The sequence below is a fragment of the Myxocyprinus asiaticus genome, chromosome 43, assembly GCF_019703515.2.
Source record: "Myxocyprinus asiaticus isolate MX2 ecotype Aquarium Trade chromosome 43, UBuf_Myxa_2, whole genome shotgun sequence".
Taxonomy (NCBI): domain Eukaryota; kingdom Metazoa; phylum Chordata; class Actinopteri; order Cypriniformes; family Catostomidae; genus Myxocyprinus; species Myxocyprinus asiaticus.
In genome coordinates, this window is record NC_059386.1 from 34,754,818 (window position 1) to 34,781,346 (window position 26,529).

Here is a 26,529-nt window from a genome sequence, read left to right on the forward strand (position 1 = left end):
TTGGGCTTCTCAGATGTCGTATGCATGGCTCATTAGTGCAAGAAATACATTTAATTCTGATATCAGTCATTGATTTTTAGTGCATATGCATGCATTACTTACATTTGGTGTAATTGATGTGCCCTATAAAATGCCATACAGCTGTGGACTTGGACTATACTTTCAAAATATCATTTCAGAATGCTCTTGCTTATTGACTATTCATTTGTGGCTACCATATATTCAACTACTAACTGGAAATGTAAAAAGTTATTTTCTAGTGTGTGTAGCTATATGTATAAAGTCTAAATCTTAGATAAAATAGATTTATTTGTATTACAAACACTGCTTAGAATAGTTTAGGACAAATAATTTTTTTCCTGAGATGTATAAACAATACTGACTTTATTCCATACCAAAATCAACTTTGAATTTAGAATAAAAACTGAATGTTAAAACTTAAAACGACTTAGACAACTTATGCTGAAACCATACCAACATAGTGTCACTCTACACCAGACTTTGTCTTACTCTTAAGTATGCTGATGGACCAACAAGAAAAGCATGTTTGTAAAGGAACTACTTTGACTATATGTTAACCTATACATTCTCTGGTGTTACGGTGGAAGAAATGAAACTAGGTTAAAAATAAGGAACTGTAATGTGTCTAGAAAGAAGAAATAAAAGTGTAGAACAGGGAATGTTGTATGTATGTATGTATGTGATTTGACATATATATTCCTCTTACATAATTATCAATATAATTATTTTACTTGAATGCACATTTAAGTTAATTCATTACATATGTATACTTTGCAACAGACATGTATATCCTAAAATAACCAGAAAAGCCTTGAGATCAAGGTGATCAACACAGTGAAGAAGAACCTTGAGTTTGATTTAGAATGTGCAGCACAACTAAAGCGCTCTTACGCCTCGCAGTGGAAAGATTTATTAATTATATTTACTGTGTTAGAAGTTTAATTTACCTTTTTTTTATATTGGAGTTGATTATTTTTTACTAAATTAATTTTCAGTATAGGACTATATGAGAATATATATATATATATATATATATATATATATATATATATATATATATATATATATATATATATATGTAATTTTTTTGTAAACTGACGTGTCTGTTTTTATATTATTTGCTGTCAATATTATACATAAATGTCATATACTCACTGGCGGCCAAAAGTTTGGAATATTGTACAGATTTTGCTCTTATGGAAAGAAATTGGTACTTTTATTCACCAAAGTGTCATTCAACTGATCACAATGTATATTCAGGACATTAATAACGTGAAAAATTACTATTACAATTTGAAAAACATTTTCAGAACTTCTTAAACTACTTCAAAGAGTTCTCATAAAAAAATCCTCCACGTGCAGCAATGACAGCTTTGCAGATCCTTGTTATTCTAGCGGTCAGTTTGTCCAGATACTCAGGTGACATTTCACCCCACACTTCCTGTAGCACTTGCCATAGATGTGTCTGTCTTGTCGGGCATTTCTCACGCACCTTACAGTCTAGCTGATCCCACAAAAGCTCAATGGGGTTAAGATCCAGAACACTCAGCTTTGTATGAAATCTTCAGTTTTTTGGCAATTTCAAGCATTGTATAGCCTTCATTCCTCAAAACAATGATTAACTGATGAGTTTCTAGAGAAAGCTGTTTCTTTTTTGCCATTTTTGACCTAATATTGACCTTAAGACATGCCAGTCTATTACATACTGTGGCAACTCAAAAACAAACACAAAGACAATGTTAAGCTTCATTTAATGAACCAAATATCTTTCAGCTGTGTTTGATATAATGGCAAGTGATTTTCTAGAACCAAATGATCAATTTAGCATGATTACTCAAGGATAAGGTGTTGGAGTGATGGCTGCTGGAAATAGTGATGGTGCTGTTTTTACATCAGTAATGTCCTGACTATATTTTGTGATCAGCTGAATGCCACTTTGGTGAATTAAAGTACCAGTTTCCTTCCGAAACAGCAAAATCTGAACATTATTCCAAACTTTTGGCCGCCAGTGTATATGCAACATAAAATGATTCTAGGAAATCAGAAACCAGTGCAATTGTATGGATGTCTTGATGATATCTCTGTAGGAACCTATTCAATGACTTAGTTATGCTTGTCAGTACTGTATATTAAATATAAATAAATGTTCATGTCAATATCTCTGGCTTTAAGTCACTTTCAAACAGGGTGTCACTATACACCATAGTGTACAACAACATTAATAATAATTAATTACAAATCATAATCATAATCACAATAACAACAACAACAACAACAATAATAATAATAATTACAAATAATAATAATAATGATAATAATAATAATAATAATAACAATAATAATAAAAATAACAACAATAATAATAATTACAAATAATAATAATAATAACAACAACAACAACAACAACAACAACAATAATAATAATAATTACAAATAATAATAATTAAATAATAATAATAATAATGATGATGATAATAATAATAATAATTACAAATAATAATAATATCAATAACAATAATAACAATAACAACAACAATAATACTAAAAATAACAACCATAATAATAATAATTAAATAATAATGATAACAATAATAATAATAATAATGATGATGATAATAACAATAATAATAATAATAATTATTATTATTATTATTATTATTTTAATGTTTATTTATTTATTTATTCATTTTTTTGCCCGCTGTAGAACACGAATTACATCTGAGTACTACTACTACTATAGTAAATAGAAAAAAAGAAAATAAATAATAAGAATACAATAACAGCAACAAAACAAAAATTCAATTAGTTATATATCCAATACTTCCAATATTAATAACTTACTTTTGTGTGTGTGATTTGCTGTTGGGTCTTATTGCTTTTTTCTAGTCATACTGTATCTTTTTGTGATACTATTTAAAATAGTTTTTTTTATTTATTTATTTTTATTTTTTTTATTTTTTTTGTATGTGCAGTGTGATATTAATAAATAATAATATAAAAAATTCAAGATGTGGTTGGAATGAGACCATTAAACGAGACGTTTACAGAATCCACCATTCAATAGTGTGACTCAATATTTTATATTAAATATTCTCATAATTTATGAATTTATCAGAAGTGTTTCGAAGTAAATTCAGTGAGCGATGCATTGTGGGTAACAGCAAATCCAGGATGGCGGCGAGCAGGCGACTGCACAAGGTAAATATCAGATTTTATCCTTATTAAATAAAGATTTTACTCATCTTATCGTCTTAAACATACGCGTTACAGACTTAAATCACTGTCGGTCAGAAAGATGAAACTTTTAATCACTCTTGTGTGAAATGAGAATTATGAGGAAGACGCTAACTAGCCTAGCTGTAGTTCAAATACTCATATGGAATTAAAATAAAACATTCAAATAAAGTAAACAGTGTCCTGATTTAGTCTAATTAATAACGTCGTTTCGGACGTCTGTTAAAGAGTGTTCATGATGTATGTTTAATAGATGAGATCTTTGCGTTTACCAACTAAGAGCTAGATAAATATAATAATCGTTTTAGAGATTAATGACTAATAAATAGTTTAATATGACAGATGGAGGTGCCTGGGTGATCATAATGTTTAAGTTAAATTATGGGATTATCAGTAATGTGATTAAATAGACAACCAGGAAGTATGCATGTTGTCTTTGTTTAAAGAGTTTGAGTTCAATTAAATTTGTGTTATAATTTTTGAAGTTATGATACTATGATAAATACATTAATTCTTTCAGTTTTGTGAGATTATATTAATTATATTTCAGACTCTTGGGCTTGTCAACCCTGAAGTCACAAAAATATTCTAATACATTTCATCTGAACTCTGATCACTTAACATTTTGGATGAAAAATGACTTGAATGTAGACAATGTAAATATAACTATAGAGTTCTGATGTGTTAATGTATTGAAAGTATTGCACGTCATGAATATAGTAAAAATGAAAGCACATGTATTAGCTTCATTCTCACTTTTGTTTGTCACATTTGAGGAGTGTCAGATTTCTTGAGGGGTCATATTCTGTGTTTTTCAGGAACTTGATGAAATTCGCAAATCTGGAATGAAAAATTTTCGCAACATTCAAGTGGATGAGTCAAACATTCTGACTTGGCAAGGACTCATCGTTCCTGTAAGTATGCATACTCGTTGAATGCGAAGGTCTGTCTCAAGTTGAATTAAAGGTGCTGTAAATGATTTTTTAGCACGATAGAAATCAATATAACCTCTCGGGATGTGAATAATATTCTATTTTTGGAGCAGTCTCGTTCAATCAGTTTGTTGGAAGTTAGCAAGAAATAAAGAATTTGCTTGGAGCACTTTTTTTTTCTTCTCCCCTTTTCTCCCCAATTGGGAATGCCCAATTCCCAATGCGCTCTAAGTCCTCGTGGTGGTGTAGTGACTCGCCTCAATCCGGGTGGCGGAGGACGAATCTCAGTTGCCTCCGCGTCTGAGACCGTCAATCCGCGCATATTATCACGTGGCTTGTTGAGCGCGTTATCGAGACCTTGCGCGTGTGGAGGCTTCACGCTATTCTCCGCGGCATCCACGCACAACTCACCGCGCACCCCACCGAGAACGAGAACCACATTATAGCGACCACGAGGAGGTTCCCCATGTGACTCTACCCTCCCTAGCAACCGGGCTAATTTGGTTGCTTAGGACAGCGGTTCCCAATCCTGTTCCTGGAGGCCCCCCCAACACTGCACATTTGTATATCTCCCTTTTCTGACACACCCAATTCAGTTCATGGAGTCTCCACTAACGAGCTGATGAGTTGAATCAGGTGTGTTTGATTAGGGAGATATCCAAAATGGGTAGTGTTGGGGGGCCTCTTGGAACAGTGTTGGGAACCACTGGCTTAGGAGACCTGGCTGGAGTCACTCAGCATGTCCTGGATTTGAAGTCGTGACTCCAGGGGTGATAGTCAGCGTCAATACTCGCTGAGCTACGCAGGCCCCCCGCTTAGAGCGCTTTTAACCAGATTGTCGATTATGTTTGTGGGTTATATTTGCTGCAAACCCGGTTCTATACTAGCAACCACCTACCAATGCCCTAGAGACCACACAGAACTCCTAGAACTGAGGCAAAAACTGTTTTAATCTACCCTGTCTTTCATTTTCAGGACAACCCTCCATACGATAAAGGTGCATTCCGTATTGAGATCACATTCCCTGCAGAATATCCATTTAAACCTCCAAAGATCACATTTAAGACAAAGATCTATCACCCAAATATTGATGAGAAGGGTCAAGTGTGCCTCCCGGTCATAAGCGCTGAGAACTGGAAACCTGCAACCAAAACTGACCAAGGTACAGCACTGCTTCTGACATATTAAAGAGAGACTTCGCCATCAAAATTCTGTCATCATTTACTCACCCTCATGTTATTCCAAATCCATATGACTTTTCATTTGTCCGTGAAACACACAGGGAGATTTTTGGCTGAATGTTGTAGTCTAATAGGGCTGGGCGATATGTAAAAAATATTTTGACAATATTTTATAACATTTTATAAAATATATCGCAAAATCTTTACAGCATCAACCCACATGCCGAGGGTCGGGGAATATTTTTGCTTTAAAAATGTAATTCATTTATTGAAACATGAAAAAAGTAAACAGAAGACATTTCTAAATTCAGTTTGTATTTGTATGAGATAAAAGAGTGATAACTCTTTACATGCACGTGTGCCACGAAACACGCTCCTGCTGCACACCTCTGAACAAACAGCAAACCAGACACGTGCATTGACGGCTTTCCTTTTGTCTGTTCTTAAAAATATAATAAAGTGGATTTCTTCAAATGCGTGTCTTTGTGTTTAACAGCATTACTTCTCATGTGTCACTCCGAGACGTCTTGCAGGTCGCCCACCACTGTCGCGGGTAGATGAGCAAAATTACCCGCTCATGAAATACCTGCATTTGGACGAGGAGCTTGTGAATAAGGAGCTGGATTCAGCCTCGTTGCATTTGACGGGTGGTGGGTGCTAATTTTACACCCTTGGCCACTGTTTAATATATATATGGCGATTTCCCAGATCCATGCTTTTGCCATTTTCCGATATTGTCGATCATCATCTGACAATGAGTGTCACAATCAGCATAGGGATATTTGTAAGACATTGTTGATATCCAATTACGTCGTCCAGCCCTATAGTCTAAGTCACCATTTAATTTTTTTATTGGATGGAGAAAAAAAAATGCAATAAAAGTGAATGGTGACTGAGGTTGTCGGTCCCTAACATTTATCCTTTTGTGCTCCATGGAAGAAAAAAGGTCATGTGGTTTTGGAACAGCATGAGGGTGACTTAATGACAGAGTTTTTATTGTAAGGTGAACTATTATTAAGTATATTTTGTTTTTCCCCCCTCTAAACAGTAATCCAGTCACTCATCGCTCTCGTCAACGACCCCCAACCAGAACACCCGTTGAGGGCCGACCTAGCAGAGGAATATTCAAAAGACCGTAAAAGATTCTTTAAGAACGCAGAAGAGTTTACAAAGAAACATGGCGAGAAGCGGCCAGTGGAGTGATATCACATGGGCATGTCTCCCTCGTTTCTTCTTTGCCCACTCCTCTAAAACCGTCTCCCCCAATCTGAGTCCCCGCCAGTCAGCGTGCCCTCTCTGTCACCCTGCATTGAGCCCGTGGAGCCCATCGTCCCTTCGGCAGAAAGACTTCTGGGTGTTGATTGGCTGGTGTAAATGTGTGTAAATGAGAACTTAATAAAAGTGGTAAGATGTGGGGGCGGGGCTAAGAGAGTGAAAGGTTGTTTCTTTTAATTTCTTCTTAAATTGCACAGAGATGTGTTCAAGTCTTGCAATCTGCTGTGCGATTGAATCTTGACTGTTTTCATAGCAGAGTACTACAGAGTATAATGTTAAGTTGTTTCACATTTATGACAAAGTAAAATCCAATAGTTCATTGTATAGAAACACAATACATCAATGTTCTAAAGGTGAGTGGCAACTGTTTCTTTAACTGTATATTTCAACTTTGTTTTTTATTGTTTTTGCTTAGGTTGCACTGTTCTCTCTGGAGTGAGTTTTCATGTTCTGCATAATCTCTGTTTGTAACTAATTAAATCACAGCTTGGTTACTGTCACCAACATAATGTTTATGATGTCATAAAAAGGAAAGCAAAAATTACCTTATGTGTGCGACTGAATCTATATATGTTTTTAAATTCATTCACAAATGGTGATACTTTTTTGGAACATCACAAAGACTAGAATGTGAAAAATCATTGGGTAAGATTGTCTTTTCAATATTCTGAATTGTAAACACAACACATGTATGATTCAAAGCTACTGAGTAAAATGTCTACGTGTTAGGAGTCTTTAAAAAATTAAAAATAGTACACATTTCTGCCCAGTTGACTCTCAAAGATGGGCAATAATGGAACAGTTGTGGTCTGAAGTTCCCCTTTATAACTAACTATGGGGTAGTACAGGGCCACAACTGAAGATGGCATTGTAAAATATTCTTGACACACCCAAGACTATTGCATTTAAATGCAATAGTATATGAATGTGTTAAATCATTCAGTACTGTGGTATTGCCATCTTTTAACCACTGTACCATGGTACATCAGCAGAACTTTTTGTTAAGATTCTAGGGAACCAAAGTACTGGATTTTTATATTTTAATTTTAGATGTGGGTGTTGAGCCAGTTAATATTAAATACAGTAGTGTTATTGTTTGTTATCTCTAAAATTACCATGTGCACTCTGATAAATATCCAAAATCAAACGGCATGTAAATAGAAAAATGCAGCAGAAGAGAAAATATCTGTTTTAGGATTTTTGAGGTAAATTGATGAATTCATGAACTTTTCCTAAGGTTTATTCAAATTCCCCTTAGGGAAAGTTATCACGATGACCGTTGTTTCCACCAAAGTGCCCTAGTTAACAAGCTGCTCTGTTCTCATAAAAACAATTCTGAAAGGCTCTTACACTGGAGATCCCATGTTAATTTATGATTTTACCATAACAACACTAACTGTGATGTTTTGATTGAAGCTATAGTTGCATGTCTTATTTTTGGTACCTTTTTTTTTTACCACAAGTGTTGGTTTTACACACTTTATAAGTTAAAGTATTCTAGTTCAAAAAAACTAATTTGTCAGGACAAAAGGAGTTTTTTTAACATGCCAATGGCACTAATTATTACACAATTTACAGTTAGCTGTAGCCTTTGCCCATAGTAATCAGTGTTGCCATTTAGTTCTATATTCTTTTACAAAAAATAGTGTGATGGATGGTAAATGGTACAGTGATGGTTTCAGATGAATATCATGGCATTACCATGGTATGTTTAAACGTAATTTTTTTTTAACTTTTTTTTTTATCAAACGTAACCTCTAAAAATACCCATCTGTATTTTATTTCAGTGTCTTGTGCATCCAACACAATGACAAAGCAGCTTACACTTTACAACCGATTCCACAGTCATTTACCTTTCTGGTTCCTGTAGCCCATCCTTAACCCACTTCTCTCTTAAGTATAGAACCAAGATTAGCATGATGAGATCCCGCACTAAGCAGCTCTAAATGGGGAAATTAGCCCTACTGGATTAGACTGTCTAATGATGAGATGCCAGTGTCTGGCATTAAGGTAAATTCATTACCATTTAAACCATCATGGAAAAGGGGGCTCATTTCAACATTAGATCTGGACTAATGGAACAGCCAAAAAGCAACTGACTGTTTCTGCATGGTATACAAATGCACTTTTAAGAAAACCTTCTACAATGTTAAGATTTTTTATTTAACAAGATTGTAATTTTAATTGACTCAAACTCCACCTCCTAAATGTTAGTTAAATAAAAATTCTGTCATACTTGCATAGAATGATAGGGACTGACTGCCCCAGTCACCAAAAGATGCAGTGAAAGTGAAGGATGACCGAGACTAATATTTTGGCCAAGATCTCCTTTGGTGTTCCATGGAAGAAAGTCATACCGGGTTGAATTTCCATTTTTGAATGAACTACCCCTTTATGGAATTTTCTGGGTAAAATACAACTTAAGCTTTATGGGCAGCAGCTGTGGTATGCTGTCAATTACCAGAGAAAATAAATAGATTCTTAATAAATAGTTTGACTTAGACTTCCAATGTTGGCACATGACTGTTGATGTTGATTTTACAAACTAAGTAATGTCAAAATAATTTCCTGTGGCATTCCACAAATGCTGTCGATAGACCTTAAGATGTATTTCACCCAGAACATTCCTATAAGAACTTGGCAAGTAAGAAATGTAAAACAAGACAGCCTTGGTTTGACTGACCAGATAAGCGCTTGGACCATGTGTCTTGCCACTGGGTTCCTAGAAGCTTGGCTCAGTGTTGTTACGATAAACCCATTACTGTCTGTGATGGTAGAGAAGCTGTTTCACTTTTGTTAGTGGTACCCTGCAGGTAAATACCTTGAAAGATTAGAATGCTTTTGACAGCAAAATAAGTTGAGTTCTTGAATAAAATAGCATGCATATGTACTTTGTAGTTTTAGGGTTCATTTTATTGAGCTTTGTGTATACATAAGACCTTCTGTTTTTGGGATTGGTGGAAGGATTGTCCATGGTTAACTCTGCTGTACTGGTCCAAATTTAGCAGAGGAGCGTTGCTCACTTCCTGAACTGTTGGATGGGTGCAGGGATCTTGATATCCTGGCCCTTCTCCAATCTCTTCTCACATTCAATAAGGTAGTTGACACCATCAATTACCAACTGCACCAGTTCCACCTAGTAAAGAAAAGCAGGCTCACACCAGAGTTTGAAAATAGCATGCAGAGGAGACTGAAACAGTATGTTTTTGAATGGCCTACCTCAGATTTGCCCAGGCGGTCAAGGTTTGAGATGTCAAAGATGTCGCCCACAGCAGCGGTGTCCACTCCGCCAGTGCCACGCTTCTGCAACCGCAAGTTATCCAGAATCTTGCCAAACCGAGGGTCCTACAGGCAATGATTTGGATTAAACATCCATTTCAACATCCGTTACACACTTTAGATACCTGAGGAACATTCGTGGTGTTGCTGTCTGTTGCTTCATTATTTTACCAAAGTTAAATTTCTTTCTTTCTGAAAGCTTTGAATGAAAAGAGAAGGCTAATTGTGGTAACCTTGCTGAGCTTTGGCAAGCGGACATGCACTCCAGCTCTGAGACCGGTACCCAGATTGGATGGGCAGGTCAGGATGTAGCCAAGATGTTCATTCCACATGAACTCCCAGCCTCTCTCCTGAATCAGTTGTTCCACCTGTCCAACAGAGAGATGGCCAACAGAAGAAATCAACTTTACAGGACAAATGATCCTTTATAAAGAAGCTTTATGAAAACTCAACAGTTTGGGTGTTACTTGGTTAATGGACAGGTGTGTTGTTACCTGTTTGAGACCTCGGCAGAACCTCTCAAACACCCTCTTCATATTGCCACCCTTCTCCATGGAGATGACACGGGTGTGGTCTTCTTCATTGACCCATATTAAAAAGGTCTTCTCATTGTTGTGCCTTGAAAATGATTGCATGTTTAAATTATGAGAATTTCTTGCTAAAAACCCATTCCCATATGTAGGAACCATAAGCCTGGATAATACACTGGATCATTTTTGTATTATCACCCATACCAGCTAGTCCTTTTCTCTTAATGAAATCAACATATTAGTATCTTGGTTTAGTATCCTATGTCATGCATTCAGGCTAATGTTGCATTTAGCCAGTTCTTTTCTGAGCACATGTGAGAATTTTTATAATTTTCTTGGTTCCTATGTCTTGTTAGCTACACAAATGTTAATTAAGACATGCTAAGAACTTCCTAGAACCATACCAGATGCCTCTTGCATCTGGCCAGTCACGGGCCATAAATGCACAAGTCAACAAAGGGGACACAGGTTTGTCAAACAGGAAGTGGTCCTAAGAAATAAAGAAAGAAAGGAAGACAGAAGTAGGTGGAAGAATAGTGGAGGATGGTGGAGGATCGCAGAAGAAAGGGAAGACCAGAAGAAGGTTGGTACATTACAAACCCAATCAATAAAACACTCCAAAGATGTGAGGATGGTCTGGAACTAAAGAGTGAGGTCTGATTGGGTGTACAAGAGTTGTAACTCATTCTCTTTCCCTCTAGTCTTACCAGATCCCACGAGCATCAGGCCAGTCCCTGGCCATCCCAGCTGCAGTGAGCAGGGGAGACACAGGCTTGTCAAAGAGAAAATGTTCCTAAGCCATGCCAGCATGAAAGGGAGAGTTAAGATTCATCATGTCATCATTTGGCAAATGTTTAACCGAGAGCCATGTCACGGTCTAAAACAGGGTGTCAGACTCTGTTTCTGGAGGGCCACTGTCAGGCAGAGTTTAGTTTCAAACCTTGCTCCAACAAAAAATGCCTACATTTTCAAGTAATTCTGAAGACCATGATTAGCTGGATCAGATACAGTATGTTTGATAAGGGTTGAAGCTAAACTCAGCAAGATGGTGACCCTCCAGAAGCAAAGTTTGGCACCCCTGGTCTAGAACCAAAATATCCAAAATATCCTCATATCTAAAGCAACTCACATCGATGAGTCTCTGCTGCTCATGTTCAGTCATTTCAGTGAGGCTGTAGTAACGTCCAGTAAGATCTCCCTTTAGTCCAGCCAAGGCTTGGATCACCACCCTCTCCACCTCACGACGCTCGGAGCGGCTGCAGGCGGGGGGCAGACTGAGGCCACGGATGCTGCGGCCAGTGCGCACACGGGAGGACAGGACGTAGCGCTCGTCAAACATGCCTGATGTGATCTGTGATAAAGATCAAGCAGGAAATGTAACGTAATTAAATGGAACATTTAGAATATCTCACTTTTAAAACAAAGGTTGAGAAAAAAAAACCAGACATTTACCTTGGAGGCATCAAGGTCAGTTGGATGCTTCATGGTTTTTGGGTCATAGCCGTTGTGTCTGTCCTTGATTACGGGATCAAAGATTTCAGCAAACAACTGCAAAATAAAGGGTGTTGCCTCATAATAATTGATATTTTCATGGTATTTTCTTGAAATAAGGCTGAGGCAAAACCAGACCCTACTGAAAAAAACACCTTAGACCAGCATGAATTTCCATGCAGGTCCAAGCTGTTTAATGTTGGTTAATGCTGGTCAGGTGCGGGTCTCACTTTGTGGACAAACATAGTCATGCTGTTGACCGGTGAAGCTGGTTGACCAAGGGACTTTTGCTTGAAAACTAAGAAGCCTAGTGGCATCATCAGCATTACATGATGGGGACTAGCACCCAAAACACATTAGGCACTTTTCCACCATCAGGCAGAACGGTTCTCATTGCGGACCTATTCGGGTTCGTTGGCATGGTTATGGTTTCTTTTTCTTCTGTGGTGCTACGAAAGAAGGATTAGAATGGATTGAATGGGCAAGTGACCAATCAATCGGCACGTCACTACAGGCGTTCCACCAGCATGGTTTTCTGTCCTGAGCAGGGTAACTAATTCCAGGCTGAGAACAGTTTGTAAACGAACCATACCAAACGGTGCTCAAGTGGAAATGGAACTGGAACCTGCTCAGAATGGAAAAGTTCTTAATGTATGCTGGTAATCCACTGTGGTGAACTTTTGTGGACAGACACAACTGTGCTGAAGAAGAGAAAGCTGAACATTTAATTTTTATATTATTTCAAATGAAAAATTTACATTTACATAGTATGAATGTATTGCTGTACCTCATAGCTCTCCTCATCACCAGCAACCATCCCCACTGTCTTGATGAAGGGATGACCGGGGTTGTCCACACCAGTCTGGATGCACTGGTCAAGAGTCCAGTTGTTTGGGGTGACCTTGTCCCTCAGCTTGGCATAGATGGCAGGGGTCAGTGCACCGGCCATACAGTTGTTGTGCTTGCGAAGGTCAGGAAAGTCAGCACTGTTGGGAAAAACAGTAGCCTATTACATCCCCAGTCAGGTTCTTTTATAAGGTTAGACCCTTTAATGTTGGTGGACAAAAGAAGAATGATGTCCAAATTGTCCTCCATGAGCTGCTTGTTGGAATGAGGAGCACATTCTGTAGTAGGCTGATCCAACCTCGGTGCAACAGGGAGCTCTACAGGTCATTTGTGCCTACTGCAATTAGACTGTACAGCTTATCCACTACAATTATGGGCATAATTGTCATTGACTTTGAATGGTGACTGGCTGTCCAGAAAGAGTGTGGTTAAGGTATGGATTTTGGATTAGGATGTTGGTCTTGGATCAAGCTAAAGGGTGTTCATTGAACAGCAACAAAAAAGTGACTGGAAGTCATTAATTTTAAAATGAAAGCTAAGGAGTTGAGGCGACAGAGTTTTGGCAAAGTGACAAAGTTTAGCAGAGTTCAACTTCATTAGGGACTACCATGGGTGTGTAGACAGTGAAGATAATGTGATCTGCTGCCTGATACCGATTCTGCAGTAGAGTAGGAACACCTACTAGCAACCAACAGTACAGCAGCTTGGCGACTTCAATTGATTTAATCACTCAGGGTGAACATCCCTTCAAAGACCAACTGTAGTTAAAACTCTGAGAGACATAATTAGATATATATATAGTGGGGGATTTGGTGTGGATTTGGTGAGAATGTTACCACATAAAAAAGGGAAATGCTACCATTTCGCAGTCAGCTCTGTCAAGGAGCTTAAACCTTGGACTGCTGATCTGATCTGATCTTTGGCGTCTATCAGTGTGAGGGAGTGAAAAAGAAGTGACGTGCAGGACAGGACATAAGCTACTTAAGTTTGATGTTCCTACCCTTTTACCTTTCACTCATTTACTGTGTGACACTTTTTCACACAGTACATCATGACCTCTAGGCCAGATAAAATATTTTCCATCATAGAACAGGTGCCCCTGATGGAATAAATCATAGTTGCACCCTTCTTAGTATATCCGATGAATGCAAAAAACATTATTAGCTTCTCATATGTTATTTGGACATGATTACTAAATTATGTAATTTGAAATGGTAAAGCAAATGATAGTCTCCCAAACAAAGAGTATTGCATGGAATATCATCTATAGGTTGTAACTGATTTAATCTCTCTGGTTGGTACCTGGGAGGGTAGAGTTTCCTTCTCTGCTCTGCAGAGATAGTGGCACTGTCACTCATCAAGTAACCGGTCGCCATGGCGCCAGCTCCTAGACTCGCCATGAGTAAGCCAGTTGTACGGCCCGAGAACATCTTGGTGAATGAGCTTGCCATCTTCACACTGTTTCTGATTACAAAATCCAGTTGGAGTCAGCACTGGTAAAAGAGGTTGGAAAGGTTTTCACAGACTTATTTGAATGTCACTGTGAGTATCTAACAATCTTTGTCCTAGAGTTGACAGATGGTCCCCTAAGCTGACAAGCTGACAAGTGTCTACTTGCTTTTGTCTGGTCACCTTATTGAGACATTGGTTTATTAACTATAACACCAGTGTCCTCCTCAGTTCCCTGACATAAAAATAAGGAATCTCAGGAGTTTATGGAGTTATACTATAGGTGAACATGACCTTAGGATACAGTTCCCATCTTAAGGACTTGTCCTTAACAGGCTTCTAAAGGACATTTTGGGAGAAACCATCATATTCTTGAATATTCAAGTATTTGTAGACAAACCAAGTTCTTCTGTCATCCTTTGTGAGTGTCAACTTAAAGTAGATAAGAAACTCAACTATCAAATGCAGTACTGTGGTTTGAAATCCCTCAATTGCAAAAAAGATGAAAACAAAGACCAGGGTCATAACCATCACAGACACTGAGGAGGACACGTCCCCCTAAAATCAAGCATTGGTTGATCAGTGACAGATTCTTAAACATTTACATACTTGAACATTTCGATACATCCTTGATGATAGAAACCCTTATGCCTGTGTAATCGTGACTCTGCGAAAGTGTCATTAATAGACTCGCAAACTACATGAACTGTTTGGAACTCAGCCCCAACTGGCAACAGTCTACCCTTAGACCTCGTGCTCAGCTGTGACATTCTGAACCGGTCACAAGAGCACATAAGACCTGGCTAGAATCTGGCAGCCTAAACACAGATCTACAACAAATGGCAAAACCATGTTATACTTTTGAACAGGTGGCCTGTCAACACTTTACCCCGATTTAAGGTCTATCTCTCTGAGGAAATGTGGAGGATTATTAGGCTTTTACCTCAAGGATTAGTCTGTAATAGTTCTAGAATGCTGTCAAATACAATTCTACAACTCTAATGACCTTAAAGACACCTCAGAATTATCTAACAAATGCTGCTTGTTGAAATATAAACCAGTGCTTTATATGTACAGTAATTGCAATCAATTTTACAGCAATTCAAAAAATAAACAAGTAAATATTAACACATACCTAAATCACATTTGATGATTTTTATAGACTTTTTAATAAACAGTTCGTCTAATGTTGCAGATGGAAATTATTTCTTACCAGTCAATAGAGTTCCTTATTCTTCAATTTATCTTTGTTCTCTCAAGACAAACATCTACATTCAAGCTCAGATTACTGATATTTATGAATTAGAGGGGAAAGAGAAGATAGTTTTACCTGTAGAGTGTCCGCAGTTACAGTAGGCTGTGTTAGGACATACACAGTCTGTGAGTAAAGCTGGTGCTCCTCTCTGGATATGGGATTAGAAGCCAGCCTGATGGCCAATCCTCTTCCGTGTAAGTGGCAGGTCATAACCCATGTCTGTCGTCCGGCTTGCCCTTGAGACCTGTTTCCACAGTCCAGTATTCTGCACTGCACGCACTGGTCTTAAATACAGTCAGCTCTTTAAAACTTAATCTTAATGTCTATCCTCTGCCTTGGTTTATGTGCCTTCACCTCATCTACACTAACCAGATGGCTAGCCAGCCAGCCAGATAGATAGATAGATAGATAGATAGAACGATAAGATAGATAGATAGATAGATAGATAGATAGATAGATAGATAGATAGAATGATAAGATAGATAGATAGATAGATAGAACGATAAGATAGATTGATATAGATAGAACGATAAGATAGATAGAACGATAAGATAGATAGATAGATAGATAGATAGATAGACAGATAGATAGATAGATAGATAGATAGATAGATAGATAGATAGATAGATAGAATGATAAGATAGATTGAGATAGATAGATAGATAGAACGATAAGATAGATAGATATAGATGGAACGATAAGATAGATAGAACGATAAGATAGATAGATAGATAGATAGATAGATAGACAGATAGATAGATAGATAGATAGATAGATAGAATGATAAGATAGATTGAAATAGATAGATAGATAGAACGATAAGATAGACTGATATAGATAGAACGATAAGATAGATAGATAGATAGATAGACAGATAGATAGATAGATAGATAGATAGATAGATAGATAGATAAGATAGATTGAGATAGATAGATAGACAGAACGATAAGATAGACTGATATAGATAGAACGATAAGATAGATAGATAGATAGATAGACAGATAGATAGATAGATAGATAGATAGAACGATAAGATAGATAGATAGATAGACAGATAGATAGATAGATAGATAGATAGATAGATAGAACGACAAACAGACAGACAGATAGACAGATATAGGTAGATAGATTGATAGAAAGATAGATAGATAGACAGACAGACAGACAGACAGACAGATAGATAGATAGAACGACAGACAGACAGACAGATAGATAGATAGATAGATAGATAGATAGATAGAACGATAAGATAGATAGATAGATAGATAGAACGATAAGATAGATAGATAGATAGATAGATAGAACGATAAGATAGATTGATATAGATAGAACGATAAGATAGATAGAACGATAAGATAGATAGATAGATAGATTGATAGATAGATAGATAGATAGATAGATAGATAGAATGATAAGATAGATAGATAGATAGATGATAGACAGATAGATAGAATGATAAGATAGATAGATAGATAGATAGAATGATAAGATAGATAGATAGATAGATAGATAGATAGATAGATAGATAGAACGATAAGATAGATAGAACGATAAGATAGATAGATAGACAGATAGACAGATAGATAGATAGATAGATAGATAGATAGATAGATAGATAGATAGACAGATAGATAGATAGATAGATAGATAGATAGATAGATAGATAGAACGATAAGATAGATAGAACGATAAGATAGATAGATAGACAGATAGACAGATAGATAGATAGATAGATAGATAGATAGATAGAACGATAAGATAGATAGATAGATAGATAGATAGAATGATAAGATAGATAGATAGATAGATAGATAGAATGATAAGATAGATAGATAGATAGATAGATAGATAGATAGATAGATAGATAGACAGATAGATAGATAGATAGATAGAACGATAAGATAGATAGAACGATAAGATAGATAGATAGACAGATAGACAGATAGATAGATAGATAGATAGATAGATAGATAGATAGATAGATAGAACGATAAGATAGATAGATAGATAGATAGATAGATAGATAGATAGAATGATAAGATAGATAGATAGATAGATAGAATGATAAGATAGATAGATAGATAGATAGATAGATAGATAGATAGATAGATAGACAGATAGATAGATAGATAGATAGAACGATAAGATAGATAGAACGATAAGATAGATAGATAGATAGATAGATAGATAGATAGATAGATAGAATGATAAGATAGATAGACAGACAGATAGATAGATAGATAGATAGATAGATAGATAGATAGATAGATAGATAGATAGAACGATAAGATAGATAGATAGATAGATAGATAGATAGATAGAACAACAAACAGACAGACAGATAGACAGATATAGGTAGATAGATTGATAGAAAGATAGATAGATAGACAGACAGACAGACAGACAGACAGACAGACAGATAGATAGAAGATAGATAGATAAAACGATAAGATATAGATAGATAGATAGATAGATAGATAGATAGATAGATAGATAGAACGACAGACAGACAGACAGACAGATAGATAGATAGATAGATAGATAGATAGATAGATAGATAGACAGATAGACAGACAGACAGATAGATAGATAGACAGATAGACAGACAGATAGACAGACAGACAGACAGACAGATAAACAGATAGATAGACAGATAGACAGACAGATAGACAGACAGACAGACAGACAGATAAACAGATAGATAGACAGATAGACAGACAGATAGACAGACAGACAGACAGACAGATAAACAGATAGATAGATAGATAGACAGACAGATAAACAGATAGATAGATAGATAACATAAAGTTTTATTTCATATTTTATTTAAACAGCTACATCATGGATGGACGTTTATGGCGGTGGCTTATAAAGAAAATGTATGTATTCATTTCTTAAAGTGGAAAGTCCACCAGGATCTGATGTTTTATGAATCTAAAGCATTATTTAAACAACAGTTTTTTCACTGACTACAGTTTCCATGTAAAATAAATGAATGTTTAAAAAACTTAATTAATAGGGCACTGTACATATTCAGTTGTTCTTTTGTAAATGTTTGTATTAATCAAACAATAATTTATCTTTGTACAAAAAAAAAAAAAAAAAAAAAAACTGACAAACATGATCATGCATAAGGGAATAAATTACTCCCTGTTTAAACACAAAAACGTAAAATATTTTTTTCTTGAAGTCAGTTCGTACATTATATTCAATGTAGATTCATGCAAACATGCCAATGAACATCAAATATTTCTACAAACTTAAACATGCTTAACGATCAAATGCAATTTCAATGCAAAATGCAGCTGACCTGTTGTTCACAGTGCATACTAGTTTAAAACCTTGAATTAAAACCAAGTTTTAACAAATAAATGAAGTAAATGAATGTATTTTTAAGTAAACAGTAAAGTGCTTGGTTGAGCCCATCTCAACAGATATTATTTGACAGTTAACTCCGGTATATGGAGGTATTGTCCTGATTGTCATTTAAATGAGCAGATTTTGGTCACCAACATTTCCTTGGCCATTTTAAAATGGAGATATGATCGGGATACTTGTTTGTCAAAATAGGACCAGCATCTAAAGGTAATAACGTCAGCCCCATTGAACATCCATCGGGACATAATCTACAACCGTATGCATACAAAACCACTTTAATACGATTCTTATTTCACCAAAGGAATGACTGTCTTCTAAAAATGGAACGTATATTTTGCATTCTGGTAAAAAGATTTCCAAATTTATATTCAAATGTATCATGCTAGAAAAAATGTACTACGAAATATTGCAACTGTACATAATATTTACAAAAAGGCACATTTAAACCTGAGTTTACAACATAAAATTCATAATACCAGAATTATTTCAAAAAGCGTCCATTTCGATGACAAATCTTCCCATTCTCTACACAGAAGTCATACTAAAATGGAAAGATGTTTAATCGATATAAGAATAGCTTGTTGTTTCAATACTGGATGGTTATTTCATCGTAATTATCTTATGTTCAGATGAATGTATGGATTCCCACAAACTGTCTCTTATTTGCTATAAATAGCTTCTTACTTGATATCTGACTTTGCATTTGAGTCCAGTGTAAACATAATTATTTAGTTGGCAGGAGGAAGTCTTGGCTCAATCTTCAGAGATAATTCATAAAGTGTGTCTTCATCCATTACAAGAGTTTTGTCGAGAAGGAACTGTGTTACCTGTGAGAAAAACGACAAAAAGGAGAACAGGTTTTCATACTGTTTTCACACTTGATTTAACTGCCTAATCCGAATTCGAGGAGTTTGATGCCAACATCTCCTCTCCTTTCACATGGTGTTATTTGTCTCCAAATTGCTATATGTTTGCGTCATTAATGTGAGTGTTACTGTTAGCACTAGTGGTAGCTGTTTTCCGCTATCCACAGTTTTCCTGAGCAATCACTGGACGGCGCCACGATGATTCTGATTGCCGCTGGACTGATTTCCGGTCTCCATAACAAGCCATGTAAAAACTACTGAAACAAGCGATCCAGACGGAGAACAACAACCAATATAAGTGTTACTTGGAGTAAAAATGAGTTCAAGCTCAACTTCTGCAGTTGTTGGCTGTCATAACAACTCAAAGTAGTTAATGATATCAACGTTACCAAACCTCGGGCCATCGCTTCAAGTCATCTACCCAACTCTGACGGGTCAAAAGACGTTTATTGCGACTCTGGAAAGTATCGGCACATGTATGGAGTCGCATGTTTTTTTTATTTAGCAATTTAATAGGCTAAACATTATATTATCTGCTAAAAACATACGCCAATATGAGTAAAAACACTGGAGGCCGGAAAACAAAAACAGGCATCTTTTATGAATCATGGAACATTTTCCAGTTCAGGAAAAAAGTGGATAGCTAGATAACCACACATCAACAACAGTTTACTTACACGAATTATGCTGGATTGCTTTCCTACTAATTGCGATCTGTAGTATAGTCCACATGAAAATTAGACTCTTGTTTTCAAGCAGACTCAGGTGAGTACTTGGGTTCGGTTACTTGGTTTAGAAAACACTTTTTACAGCAACCAAAGATGTCAAATGAACTTTGGTTCACACCAAGGTTTTTGTGTGAAAATGCCATTAAAGCCATTTCCACCTATTCCAAAAAGTAATTGTACCTCATTCATGACATTTTCGTAAATATATGAGACATTCGGAGTCATTTGCAGGTTAAACGGACCTTCCCGAAGATTTTCCGCCAGTGTTAGTGTCACTGTGTTAGTGAATTACAAACTTTCGTAAACAGGGGGCGTGTGCACGTTCATTCACAATTATCAAAATCCATGCCCATGAAAACGCCATATAAGGAAGGCACCAGACTCGCTAGTAAATGCTTTTAACATCAATGTGGAACAGTAATGAAATCGTTTTTATGAATGAAGTGCATTCACATCGTAAAAGTTTGATTTACCAAGCACAATAGCGTCTCGAACAAAGTCTTACTGTCATCACATCTTTTTGCTCTTAAAAAAACAAAGTCACTGAAAATAGTTTGACACGAGTGTCAAAAATGTTACATTTTCGCCAGAAGGAGAATGCCCACCACCATTAACCTTCTCTGGTTGAGTTCACAGTGCATCACCAGAATTAGTTGTGAAACTTCTCGGGTAAATCATCATGGTATTAGTGATAAACACTATACTTGCATCTGGAAGAATCTTCAGAGAAATTAACAGAATGCCTGAAGAAGATCTTTGACTGAAACGCCGATTTGCAAGCTATACAACAGAGTCTATTTTTTCCCCATTGTATTATGTACGCACTCGCCCGCGACGTGTTTATTTATGGGTTTAACAGCATTAGCATTGACCATATGTTATCAGCTGAATGTGATTTACTGATGCCTATACTAAACTATGACACCTAAATTATAGACTGTCCAACCAGTCACTTTACAGGGCATTCACTTTTTCAAGAAAATCAAATGCAAACTGCATCTTTCCATGAACCTTTTACCCCATGTCAAGCACATCTGCTGGAAAAACGATAAACAGAGTTGGAAAAAAACTGTTGTTTGAAAAAAATAAATGCAAGCAGAAAAGAAACATTTCTAATTAAGTATAAGCTATGGTTTAAATATATATATATTTACTAATTACATTTTTTAAGGTTAATTTCACTTAACTTTAATTTTAAGTAACTTTTTTCATTACTTATTTAATTTCACTGGACTCAAAATGTAGTCATGGCAGTTTGCCTGAAAGAACACAACATGTTTGGATGCACGATATACACGTGGTCGGGGGCAGGTGTAAATTTTGTTCATACGAACTAACGTTTTGAAAATACAAAAACATGAGTCCGAGAATTTACGTCAAAGCGGCTTTATGAACAACTTGCACAAAAATTTGTTCTGCTCGTGTTTCATGAATGAGGCCCATTATACATAGAGAACATACCTTGGGTTGCAGCTCGATCCTGTATGGTGCCTGCTGAAACTGACGGATCTCTCTTATTATGTGTGAAATCTGTGGAAAAAGTAGCAAATTAAGTTGTGTTGTTACTTTCAAAGCTTCATGATTACCAAATTTGAGCCATGTCATCAAAATCCTCAATGTGAAGTTCTACAAAATGCCATAATTCAAGAAATTGGTTAATTTGAATAAGTTTAAGAAATCAGACGTTTACCATCCTCATTTTAGAGAAGTTGACGAGACCCTCCTCTGTGAAGTTAGGCGTTCCTTCCTCAATAAATGCCAAATCCGTCAGGTACATGCCCAGATATGGTACACATGGAGGGTTACAGCTGCGGATAACACATGACCCCAAGTATAAAATTACAGTATATATTTTCTCTATATTTTGAGTAAAACTAACAAATGCAACCTTACTTTTTCAGAGTTTCTCTCAGATTTTTAAACCTCCCTTCAGATGAAACGATCTTCTGTAGTCTGTCCATGAGCGCTTTGGTCTGAAAGCAAACACATTTCTTTTTGCATTTTTCTATCCTGCTGTATTTCTTGTTGAAGCAGGAAGTTGCTACTTGGTGGTAAGTGGTATTAGAGAGAGCAACATTCTTATTCTAGAGAGCATTTGATTTAAAACTCTGATTTTAGGTCATTTGGGTCCTTCAAGAGTAAAGCTGGCATCCAAACTCACCTGTTTGCAGACCTTGGCCCATGTTTTCTTTAACCTGTAGATGGCACTGCGGTTCAGAGCAGATGTGATCTCCAACACTCCATTGTAGTTGTTGAGACAGCGACATATATCTGCGACTGCGAGCCACTTCTCAATGGAGCTGGCCCTGGAGCTCACGTCTGAATGGGCCATGATTTCAGACGCTACCAGGTTACTCATCTGTTGGGAGAACAGCGAAAAGTCTTGCGAATGCATGATAATGTGATGATACGTGAGGTGTAGACAAACTAGAAAGAATGTATTTCTCATGATCTTAAAACCTTTTAATCTAAAGGCTTAAATCAGTGTTCCCACATTTTTCGACCACTTCAATTCCATGATTCTCCATGGTCTTTCCAGACATTGGGGGACTGCTGGATACAATTTTTTATTTTATTTTTTATCCTCTTTTTCTCCCAATTTGGCAGCCCAATTCCCACTACTTAGTAGGTTACTCACCTCAATCCGGGTGGCGGAGGACGAGTCTCAGTTGCCTCCGCTTCTGAGACCGTCAATCTGCGCATCTTATCACGTGACTCGTTGTGCATGACACCGCGGAGACTCACAGCATGTGGAGGCTCATGCTATTCTCCGCGATCCACACACAACTCACCACACGTCCCATTGAGAGCGAGAACCACTAATCGCAACCACGAGGAGGTTACCCCATGTGACTCTACCCTCCCTAGCAACCGGGCCAATATGGTTGCGACTCCAGGGGTGATAGTCTGCGTGAAAACTCGCTGAGCTACCCAGGCCCCCGCTGGATACAAATTTGTAAAAAATCATTTTGATTCAGACCAATTGGCTAATGCACTAAATTCTGGGGCTAATACACATTTCAATTTCAGAAACAAATTCCATCAAATTGAATTAAGGAATCTTTTTTTTTAAAGTTTTATTAATTACATTTTATTTAACATTACACAATTCAATTTGATGGAATTTAGTTATGATTTTGAAATGTGTAAATCTTAAAAATAGACCGAAAATATTTTTTTGAATGTAAATAATTTAAATTGACTCAAAAGAACAATTAGTTCACAAATCAGATTTCACTGTGGCTTACGAGCAGGTTTTACTCTACACGAGAGCAAATTCTAGCTGATAAGATATTTTTCTAGGCAGAGAAAAATAGAAAAATGTATATTCACTGTTTTCCATCATTTATAAGAATTTCTCTATTTCCATGACTTTTCCAGGCCTGGAAATCACAATTTTAAAATTACGTTTTTTTTTTTCTGCCTTATGAATTGCTGTTTTCTAGGCAAAGGGTGGCTGCTTTGAAGAAGATACAATATTAGATTTGTTTAACATTTATTTAATATTTTGGGATTATTTGATTTGATTTTAATAGTAGTACAATAAAGAATGATTAGGTGAGTCCAAACTTTTGACTGGCATTGTATGTATGTATATTGTTGTTTATCATTTTTGCCCACATCATTGAAGTGTTGACTGGTCTTCATGATGTATGGTGTCCTTTCATTTTTGTCGAACTTCATCCAGCCTTGACCAAGAAACTCCCTAGAAAGTCAAAGGTTTGATTTATGAAAACATAGTCTTAGCCAAATATTACTCAATAATACTAATGGCAATCGACAATGTCCATTGGTAAGAAATCAGTTGTACTGCTCTACTCTAAAAAGTTACTATTTAGTTTTTACTCGTAGACACTCACTCGTATGGAATATTCCGGAACACTATATGGTCCAGTAGGGTGATTTGTTCTGCAAGCTCCATGGCAGAGAGCGACTCAAAGCATTCTACCTTCGGACACTCAGACTAAAAAACACACAGAATTAAACAGAGATGGAAGGAATACATCCATTCACAGGAACTGGAACCAAAGACACTCACCATTTGGACAATGTCCTCAATCTTGAGTTGTGAGTCATCTTGTTCCTCTTGTGAAAGAGCACTTAAAGAAAAAGATTAATATTATTAAAGGAATAGAATCCCCAAAAAATGAAAATTATGTCATTCACTTATTTTCCCAACACTAAAAGCGGATGTTGACAATCAATGTCGAGATCAAAGAAGGACAAAAAAGTACCATTAAAGGATCATAATATCTTGTGAATCGTACATTATATTCCAAGTCTTCTTAAGCCATACGAGAGCTTTGTGTGGGGAAACAAACTGAAATATGATGCCTTGGAGTTTTGAGTGAAGGTAAACTTACATTTTTCCCTTTCATTTGAGAACCAAATCTAGCAAGTCAATGACTCGTGCTTTGTGAGCACATGAATGCAGCCTGATTGATTTCGTAACATCTTTCTCATCTCAAGTGCTTTCAGAGCTGTGTTCTTCACCTCAGTATGTTGGCGGTGGCCTTCCTCTCTTGAGGCAGCAGATCAGGGTCTCTCAGCACCTCCTCGAGCAGAGCGATCACGGCCGACGTCAGTTCTGCGTTCATCTCGAAGTCCTGCAAAGCACATACAAACACATGGAGTGGAAATTACTAGACATAAAACAGGGTGGTGTGGTGTAGTGCCTAAAGTTCAGGGCTGGTCACCAGAAGGTTGCAATTTCGATCCCCACAAGGACCAAGGCGCTTAATCCAAGGTTGCTAATTTACCCACTCATTTTTACTTGCCGTCTAGTTGTCCAGAAAATTAGTGGACTAATCTGTAGATTAATGTTTACCAAATGTAAATGACTCTGGTCTTTCAATTCCAACACTACAGCACATGAGTGGAGATGATGCAGGATTCGAAAGCGTTCATATCTCCATCGACAGACTGCATGTTCATTAACGGGGCAAAACTTTTGCTAGTTAGTTAACTTGCCCACTTGCTGATCCTTGATTAGTTTCCGTTGGTTCAGAGGAATTTTGGCTTGTATATGAGCACACTAAATCAGTGTTTCTCAAACTTTTTTTCAATACAGCACAACAGTCAGGTTCTTAAAGTGAAATCCCATTCACTTTCTCAATAGGTGAAGTGATTTATGAACTTGTAAATTTGTGAAAACAGGCCTACCATGAACTTCAAGGTTGTTAATCTATGGTCTATGCTTCTGCTGAAGCCATTAGTCTGTGTTATTTCAACTTAATTTAAAAAACAATTGTGTTTAATAGTGGAATTTGTGCTGAAGAACTACACTACCCATGATCCTATAGAGAAAAGATGGCAAACAAAGTGCAGCAAAAGAGCTCTGCAGCGACTGCCCACTCCCAGTGATGCAATTCATTCACTATCCCTACTCTCTCAAACTACTTATATAATTGTATATATCTGAATATTTTCCAACATAATTAAGTTACATTGTTTTATACTTAAAATAAACTACTTTAACTTAAAGAGCACCTATTATGGTTTTTCATGTAGTGTGTTATATAGCTGTTTATGAATGTAAAAAAAGTCTGCAAAGTTTCAAAAGTCAAAGTGCACGACAAATGGAGTTATTGACTCCCAAAAGAACCGATTCTGAACACCTGAAACGAGTCGTTAGTAATTCCAGACTTACTTCCTGTACTGACCTACGTAATTTGGTAACACAAAAACCCGCCTCTGGTCTTCATTGGCTGCTCGCGAACAGCTTTGACCCGCCCTCAAACACTACACTAAGCGGTAGACCAATCACAACAGACTGGGACATCTGACCAATCAGAGCAGAGTAGGCTCTCTGAAAGGAGGAGTTTAGAATGAATCCTTTAGAATGGATCATTGAGTCGTTTTTGACACTGGGGAAAAAAAAGGTAATGCTGCAATTTAAATTATGAGCAAATTAAAGTGTTTTTTAACCTTGGATGCATGTAAATCTATTGTATGAGACCTTTAAAACAAAATAAGGCATGTTTAAAAACCATAATAGGTGCTCTTTAATAGTTGTATTTTTTCCATAATTTTTAATTTGACCATGTCACTCACAATGCTTCAA

At 36.6% G+C, this 26,529-nt stretch overlaps 3 protein-coding genes across 5 annotated transcripts in view; 1 reads left to right on the forward strand and 2 right to left on the reverse strand.

The window, feature by feature from the left end:
* Nucleotides 1-3,152: 3,152 nt before the first annotated feature.
* On the forward strand, nt 3,153-7,181 carry LOC127433527 (ubiquitin-conjugating enzyme E2 L3-like). The gene is made up of 4 exons (XM_051685517.1): nt 3,153-3,219; nt 4,074-4,169; nt 5,163-5,349; nt 6,417-7,181. The coding sequence occupies exons 1-4, from the start codon at nt 3,193-3,195 to the stop codon at nt 6,569-6,571; spliced, it is 465 nt and encodes a 154-aa protein (XP_051541477.1). The 5' UTR covers nt 3,153-3,192; the 3' UTR covers nt 6,572-7,181.
* Nucleotides 7,182-9,519: 2,338 nt separating this feature from the next.
* On the reverse strand, nt 9,520-15,736 carry LOC127433895 (creatine kinase S-type, mitochondrial-like). Of its 3 annotated transcripts, none has more exons than XM_051686211.1 (10): nt 15,569-15,736; nt 14,092-14,282; nt 12,731-12,929; nt 11,905-12,000; nt 11,582-11,803; nt 10,857-10,942; nt 10,417-10,540; nt 10,156-10,290; nt 9,863-9,988; nt 9,520-9,779 (listed from the first exon to the last, which is right to left on the reverse strand). In XM_051686211.1, exons 2-10 carry the CDS (start codon nt 14,238-14,240, stop codon nt 9,663-9,665), a joined length of 1,254 nt encoding a protein of 417 aa, XP_051542171.1. In that variant the 5' UTR covers nt 14,241-14,282; nt 15,569-15,736; the 3' UTR covers nt 9,520-9,662. The 3 variants fall into 3 exon arrangements, with proteins under 3 accessions (XP_051542171.1, XP_051542170.1, XP_051542172.1); XM_051686210.1 differs by lacking the exon at nt 10,857-10,942 and adding an exon at nt 11,160-11,245 and having other exon boundaries at nt 9,521-9,779; XM_051686212.1 differs by lacking the exon at nt 10,857-10,942 and adding an exon at nt 11,160-11,245 and having other exon boundaries at nt 9,521-9,779; nt 14,092-14,253; nt 15,569-15,727.
* A 2,275-nt stretch (nt 15,737-18,011) lies between these two features.
* Nucleotides 18,012-26,529, reverse strand: part of rasgrf2a (Ras protein-specific guanine nucleotide-releasing factor 2a) — a 43,366-nt gene continuing 34,848 nt past the window's right edge. Inside the window, exons 20-28 of the mRNA XM_051686348.1 lie at nt 24,960-25,072; nt 24,505-24,565; nt 24,326-24,429; nt 24,087-24,171; nt 22,627-22,824; nt 22,359-22,438; nt 22,156-22,273; nt 21,927-21,995; nt 18,012-19,698 (exon numbers count right to left, since the gene is read on the reverse strand). Of these exons, the coding sequence (XP_051542308.1) occupies nt 19,600-19,698; nt 21,927-21,995; nt 22,156-22,273; nt 22,359-22,438; nt 22,627-22,824; nt 24,087-24,171; nt 24,326-24,429; nt 24,505-24,565; nt 24,960-25,072 (927 nt within the window). The 3' untranslated portion in view covers nt 18,012-19,599. The remainder of the gene's footprint in view (nt 19,699-21,926; nt 21,996-22,155; nt 22,274-22,358; nt 22,439-22,626; nt 22,825-24,086; nt 24,172-24,325; nt 24,430-24,504; nt 24,566-24,959; nt 25,073-26,529) is intronic.